A 7,705-nucleotide genomic window follows, 5' to 3' on the forward strand; every position below is an offset into this window, starting at 1 on the left:
AACAATCAAAATCAAAATTCTAAATTTTTATGAATATACAAAAATTAATGCCTTATTCGTATATTTGCTTATAATGCAATAAATATTATTATACTGACCTATACGGTGGCTATAGTGACTGAAATATACGTATGTTGACTGAGCTAAGCTGAAGCTGAATCTCTGAATCGCCAAGTAAAAAATACACCAATCTTTTTTATATTGATATCTTGAAATTCAACAAAATCCCGGTTTCACCTTAATATGTCCTTTTCTTGATAAGGATAATCAAAATACACAAACATATATGAGTCAAACACAACGGATGCATTTTTCTTGATAGAACGTGACACAATTATTTTAGTTGTATTACTTTCGCATCGATCAAATCACAGCACGTAAATAAAATAAAAATATTACAATAAAACAATAAAATAAATATAATAATGTTTTTTAATATATGTAAATTTATTAGTGAAGTTGGAAAAATAAATTTAAAGGGGAATAAAAGAATAAAAAGGAGACGATAAAGTTGGAAATATAAAATAAAAAAAAAGTCAAGCCAACACCGATTATCGGTGTGGTATGATACCAATGATTGTTACTTAACAATGTTAATGTATTTCGTACAGAATTGCATATAATTTATTTTAATTGTAAAACTATTGTAAAAATTGAAGTCTGCATAATTAAATAGTAATCGCGAATTAATCATCGGTAGATCAGTATTCTATATAAGGTTAAAATTTATATTGTTCTTCCTAGCCAGAAATCAATCGGTAAATTAAACTAAATAATAGTTATCAATCGGTATTATTAAATAAATCAGGTGACCTTGTAGTAATTACATCTACTTGCGTCACATAATCTACAACATGCAGATTTTATCAAATATCACTTTAACAAAATTTATCATGCATCATCGTGTATTATTTGTTATTAAGAAAAAAGAATTCTCAATGATGATATTACTTTATATATCATCACATCATACATCAATAATATTCTGTCACAACAATAATATCACACCAATAATTTTTATTACAATATATTGCAACTTCACTGCATTTTATTACATTTTTTTATTAAAATTTCAGTGAGCTAGCAAAATTCTTTCCACTACGGGACGGAATTTCTAAATTTTCCGTATTTTTATCTAATCTTTTGATTTGATTATAGAAAGCCTTAGTGTTGGTTTCGTTCCTTTCCTCCCACGCAATACTAAAACATTCTCTCGAAAATTCAATTAGTTTGTCCATTGATATTTCTGAAATTTCAGATATATCAACCGCAGAAAAATAGCGGTTAAGAATTCTCTTAATAGCAACTTCACATGAAATAAAATTGGTAATCTCAACTTGAGTTTCTGTTTCTGTAATAGTTCCTCCTCTTTATAAAAAAAAGGAAAGAAATTCATATTGACATTAGTTATAAATACAATTATAAATGCAAATAATATTATATTGATTACCTTTCTAATTTTTTTTGAAATTCTCAGACTAATTCTTCAATTGACACCCTAAGCTGATAACGATAGTCTGAAAAGGATTTTCTACATCGATCTATAATTGATTTTGCTGTGCTACTATAAGTTTCAAATTCGGGAAAAATTTTTCGTACTAGTTTTTCAAAAACGAGACCAGGTGGGAACCGAGATCTTAAAAAAAGACATTTTATTTCTTCATCGATTAACCTATATTTTTCCTAAATAATAATAAAAGTTTTTGTGAAATATTTATGAAAATTATAGTCACAACAACTGAATGTATCGATCGAAATACAATAAACGCTTACATTGGATGCGGTTGATGGCGCGTGTGCTGGCTGCTGCACTGCTAGTGCTAATTGTGACGTACTATCCTTCATATTTAACATTTGAGTGGCTAGCTGCAGGATATCCGGATGATCAACTAGCCAATTGCAGATTTGCAATTGGTTTGTCATCGATTCGAATTGGGGGGGAACTTGACGTCATATTTATTTTATTAATAATAAATGAAGATATTTATGTATAACAAAATATTGTATTAAACAAGATTTTACCAGAATAGTTATCGTCTTCTTTTTCTCTATAATCTTGATCATCTTCTCTTTCATTTCTTCTCCTCTTAATTCTTTCTCTATTCTCTATTTCTCGTCCTTCTTGTTCTTGATGACGACAGAGGGGATTCTGACGTTCTCGTTCTTGTTCTTGACGACCACGGTGAGGATTCTGACGTTCTCGTTCTTGTTCTTGACGACCACGGTGAGGATTCTGACATTCTCGTTCTTGTTCTTGACGATCACGGTGGGGATTCTGACGTTCTCGTACTTCTTGTTCTTGACGATCACGGTGGGGATTCTGACGTTCTCGTACTTCTTGTTCTTGACGACCATGGTGAGGATTCTGCTGATCTTTGGAAAGATCTTATCATTATTTATTATTGTTTTATTATTGTGTGTTATTATCGTTTGTTTTTAATAGTTTTTAAGTAAAAATTAATATCTTCAATTGTATATAATAAAATGCAAAATTCATTAAATTCATAAATTAAGATTCTATGACTGACCTCCGAGAAAATCTATTTCGTCATCCTCATTGCTTATTTCATCGTTAATTCCTCCATCCTCATCGTTAAATTCATCATTAACTTCTTCGTCTGTTCCCGATACAGTTTTTGCTCGACCTTGATTAGTTTTCGCAGCTTTTGATTGACTTTGAGCAATTCCTGCAGCTTTAATTCGACTTGCCGCGGACTTTGACTTTTTAGTAGGTTCTGTTATATAGATAGCATTAAAACCGCTATTCAAAAATCAAAAAAAAATCAAAAAAAAAGGAACCAAAAAATATTCAAATATTACTTGATCGAACCATGATTTAAGAATACCAATCAGATCAGAAAAATCTTAACCCATGGGAAAATAAAGTGTCTCCTGCTCTATTGTATTTATATCTGACTCTAGCAGTATAAGAACCTGTTTATTGGTAATCATGCCTTGTCAAACCATTTTCTGAATGCCACTTTTCTGAATATACTTCTCCCTAAATCAATTATCTAAAATGCCAATTTTCCAAATAGGATCTTTCCCTGAAATATTCACGAATCTGTATTTCCTGAATTCCAAATTCCTGATGCTCAATTTCCCAAATCCCGAAACCTAATATATCCTTATACCCAATATCCCGAATGGGCAATTTCCCGAAATATAAAATAATATACTGTAATCTCTTTTAATTCATATGATTTATTATAAACTGTGTAATAGATAATGGATGAGAATTATTGTGATAAATACTTTGTTTCCATAAATCGGAAATTGGCTGATACAGATGTACATATATCGTAAACAGATCAACGGATCGATCTGTTTATATACTGCAGTCACGATAACAAAATTTTCCGGTTATGCACTTAACTGCTGTAATCATTGACCTATCGCATATTATTTAAAGTAATGTAAGAATATTAAATAATTGGCCAAAGATATGCACATATAAGATCAAATGATAAAAGAATGAAGTCAAAAAAAAAAAAAAATTTTTTTAAAAAAAAAAAATTTGAAAAAGGAGTGCAGTGCAAGGAGTACAAAAAAAAAATTTAAGGGGCCGAAATGCAAAGCGGATAACCCAAATCAACCCGGTAACTTACGTGATCAAAGTATGTATCCTGGGAAATTTTCATAAGATAAAAAGGAAAAAAATTTGTGTATTATTAATTTGGAACATAATCATTGTGCTATAAACCCGATTTAGGTAGTAACTAATATGTATTTTATTTATATTTAAAATTTTTCTTCGTTTAAGAGCAATGATATAAAAAACAACATAAAAAACATATTTTATATACAATATACAGTGTATTCGACTTTTTAGTATACTGTAACGTTTCTCCAAATAAAAGAATTGGTATTGATATTGACCCAAAAAGAAAAGATGTAGTTAAAATTGACCGTAGCCCAATTGTAGAACAATATCCAAAATATTGTGTGAACGCTAAAACGAATTTGCGTATTAAATATATTTTTTACAACTCCAACGGATGATCATGCATAATTAGATAAGCCATGTAACGGTTGTTACAAATAAATTTACAAAATGTTTATATTATACTGTACGTGAATTTTATGATCTTTATATATATGTAAGAAAAATATTTAAAGAATTTATTATATAATCTTAATTTTATTTATAGATAGACAATAATTAATTAATTGATTAGGTTCGTCAACGAATTATATATACTTTAGTAACAAACCTATTTCTGTTTTCTTGTCTAATACGCGTTGCTAACTCCTGCACGCTATAAATTTTTTCCTAACGAATATCACATCTCCCTTTTCAAAATCTTTCTCAATATTCCTATCTGAATGAAGGCTTTGATTTTCAAATAATTATTTTTTTGGATCATTAGCGTCTAATATTGACACAGCCGTAACCTCTTACTCTTGAGTGAGCCTTTCGCTAGAACCATGTAGAAACTTGGACATTTTTTGATAAATAGTATTTGTGGAGGTTCGGGTGCAATTGGTGTAAAAAGTTTTTTTGTTAAAATATTTTTTTACATGAAATTAATGAAAAAATCTAAAGGATGATGACTTTTTATACCTTTTTTTATAATGTTAGAAATCTTCTTTTTTTCAAATTCATTCAAAAATTCAAAATTCGTTAAATTCGATCGTTGAAAAAAATTGATAATTTAATAATTGAAAAGAAGGAGCCTCAAATTTTCATTTTCCCTATGGAAAAAACATCATGAGGCATGAGACTTCGTTATTTCATTATCATTCTCACGAGGCAATCACTTGCCATTATATTAAACGTCCGTATAAGGAACTGTAACATTTTTTTTCGTGAAATGATTTTTTTAATTAATTAATAAATCCAAAAAAAATTTTTTTTAAGGAGGTTAAAAAAAAAAAAATCTTGGATTGAAACGTAATGATATAAGTTACAGGTCAGCAGCATCAGTGTAAATATATAGTTATATATTTATTATTAAAACATGACCTCTCCTTCAAGGAAAAAGAATCATACAATATATTTTAGATATTTTAACATGAATATTTGTAATTGCATACTTCAATCCCATAATTCACAGTTTTTTATAAATTATTAAATTTTTTATTGTAGTTACAAATCGTTACCATCCTAGCAATAGGCATTGTACAATTGGTAGATCTAGCTCTGCTCTACCATTTCGTCTAACGATGGACATTGTATAACTGGTATCATTTTTTTTTGGGTTGTCATTAGTACCGACGTCCTCGTCGTGCAACCTGGGTACTAGTAATATGCTAGTAGCAAACGGGTACTACTAAAATTGAAAAGAATGAAGCTGAAGCAAACAATTAAACTTTTTTTTATTGTTATTACACGTGAATCTTTTTTACTAGTTATGAATTTTTTTTATCCGCTAATAAAAAACTTTTTTCACATGGTTTTTTCACGTTTTTTTTATATGTATACATTTTTTAAAATATTGATGAATTTTTTTATGTGATAATTATGTAAACAAGTCATTTTTTTTATAAAATAAATATTTCCTAAAATGATAATATTCCTCGAGTTTGATCGTTCGATTAATGATCTCAAGGCTATCTCTTTTTTTTGTATATAAGAACAAAAAAATGATTATTTTTTTAGTACTCCAACGTAGCGGAAGAAAATTTTTTAGGTATGAATTTATAAAATTTTTTCTTTATATAAATTGACTTCAATAATTTAATTTATTTTTATTGATAATTTATTTAATAGAAAAATCAAAGCAGTGGTTTTAATTTTTTTTTTTTATTAATTCAACGCGCAGTCAGCAGCAGAAAAAATTTTTTTAGGTACGAATTTAATAATTGACAATTCATATAGAGAGACAATTCATAAGCTACTATTAACAATTAATTGATTAAAGCATGTCGCCACCTGGATCATCAAGAAAAAGGACGAGAAAGACCTATTTCCAGCGTCATACTCATCGTCAAAAAGACAAAGAAGAAAGAAGATGGAAAGATAAATCCTATGAATTGGAAAAGAAATATGATAATCTTTTGGAAAATTCTGCATTTTTTCTTATTTGGGGATTTTTTATTATTGTAGTTTTTATTTTTATTTTTATTGCTATTTTAATTAATAAATACTATTAGTATAAATACTTCTAATTTCATTTGCTGATTTTGATCACTTTTGACTATATTCTCAAACCTGACTTTTTAAAAATGATTGAACCCAACTGTACCACCACAGATTTGATGGTGATGCAGGAGACTAAAATCAAAAATTTGACCATGATCTACATTAGATATTGGTCGAATAATGCACTAATTAAACGTCACGCGTATTTAAAGTTTAAAAAAGGATCATCTTTTTTAAACTCCCCTTTCCCCTTCCACTTTCCCTCCTTTCGTTCGTCCTCCCTTTCCCTTTCGTCCTTCCCTTCCCCTTTCGTTCTCCCCTTTTCTCACACCTTCTTCCGCCTCTTTTTCTTGGAAGTAATGTAAGTTTCGTTTCGAAACTTACATATCTTTTTTTTAATTTTTTTTTTAATCTTTTTAATTTTAATTAAGAAACGAACTAACGTTTCTTTTCGTTATTTTTTTTATAGGACGTGTAGGAGGACGCCGGCTTGTTCACGAAACCGGACTTTAAGGTAAAAAACGGGGAAAGGGGAAGGAGGAAGGGGTTTTGGAACCTAAAATTCTTAAGAATCTTGGTTTTATTTATTTATTTTTTTTATTATTTTGGAACGGTTTACTAACCGTTCCTTTCTTTTTTTTATAGGCTCGGTGTATTTCCGACGAATAGATGAACCAAGATTCGTAAGTACGAGTACGAATCTTGGTTTATTTATTTTTTTTTTTAATATTATGGAACGGTTACTAATAACCGTTCCTTTCTTTTTTTAGGTTTCGGTGGAGCTTCCGAGTTCCGAAGAACAGAAAAACTAAGATTCGTAAGTAAGTACGAATCTTGGTTTTGTCTTTTTTAAATATTATTAACGGTTACTAATAACCGTTTTTTTCTTTATTTTTTTAGGTTCGGGTGTCTTCCGAAGAACGGAAAAAGAGGACCAAGATTCGTAAGTACGAATCTTGGTTTTGTTTATTTTTTTTTAATATTATGAACGGTTACTAACCGTTCTTTCTTTTTTTTAGGTTCGGGTGGGCTTCTGAAGAACGGAAAACCCAAAGATTCGTAAGTACGAATCTTTAATTTTTTTTATTTATTATTACGAACGGTTTACTAACCGTTTTTGTATATTTTTTTATAGGTTCGGGTGGGCTTCCGAAGAACGAAAACCCAAAGATTCGTAAGTACGAATCTTTACTTTGTTTTTATTTTTTATTATTACGAATGGTTTACTAACCATTCTTTCTTTTTTTTTATAGGTTTGTGGGCTTCCGAGGATCGGAAAAAGGAGAACTAAGGTTCGTTACGAACCTTGGATTTTTTTTTATTATTATGAACGGTTTCTAACTGTTCTTTTTCTTTTATTTTTATAGGTTCGGTTGGCTTCCGAAGATCGAAGGAACCAAGATTCGTAAGTACGAGTACGAATCTTGATTTTTGTTTTTTTTTATTATTTTGGAACGGTTTACTAACCGTTCCTTTCTTTTTTTTAATAATTTCTTACGTTTGTAGGACGGTTCCTTGGAATTTTCTTCAGCTTTGGTAAGTTTCTTTTGAAAATTTATTTCTGGGAAAGGGAGGTGCAGCTGGTGTTTTTTCATAGTAATTAGATAAAATTTTTTTTTT

The 7,705-nt window shown here is 29.3% G+C and overlaps 2 protein-coding genes across 2 annotated transcripts; one reads left to right on the forward strand and one right to left on the reverse strand.

Moving 5' to 3' along the window:
- Nucleotides 1-1,064: 1,064 nt before the first annotated feature.
- Nucleotides 1,065-2,833, reverse strand: OCT59_012174 (uncharacterized protein; the record flags this gene model as incomplete). The annotated part of the gene is made up of 6 exons (XM_066134298.1): nucleotides 1,065-1,368; nucleotides 1,496-1,683; nucleotides 1,774-1,943; nucleotides 2,023-2,385; nucleotides 2,529-2,735; nucleotides 2,821-2,833. 6 exons carry the CDS (start codon nucleotides 2,831-2,833, stop codon nucleotides 1,065-1,067), a joined length of 1,245 nt encoding a protein of 414 aa, XP_065989577.1.
- Nucleotides 2,834-6,168: 3,335 nt separating this feature from the next.
- Nucleotides 6,169-7,494, forward strand: OCT59_012175 (uncharacterized protein; the record flags this gene model as incomplete). The annotated part of the gene is made up of 8 exons (XM_066134299.1): nucleotides 6,169-6,184; nucleotides 6,731-6,778; nucleotides 6,856-6,906; nucleotides 6,986-7,028; nucleotides 7,105-7,144; nucleotides 7,221-7,259; nucleotides 7,339-7,377; nucleotides 7,453-7,494. The coding sequence occupies 8 exons, from the start codon at nucleotides 6,169-6,171 to the stop codon at nucleotides 7,492-7,494; spliced, it is 318 nt and encodes a 105-aa protein (XP_065989578.1).
- Nucleotides 7,495-7,705: the final 211 nt, after the last annotated feature.

Source organism: Rhizophagus irregularis, chromosome 2, assembly GCF_026210795.1.
Source record: "Rhizophagus irregularis chromosome 2, complete sequence".
NCBI classification, from domain to species: Eukaryota; Fungi; Glomeromycota; class Glomeromycetes; order Glomerales; family Glomeraceae; genus Rhizophagus; species Rhizophagus irregularis.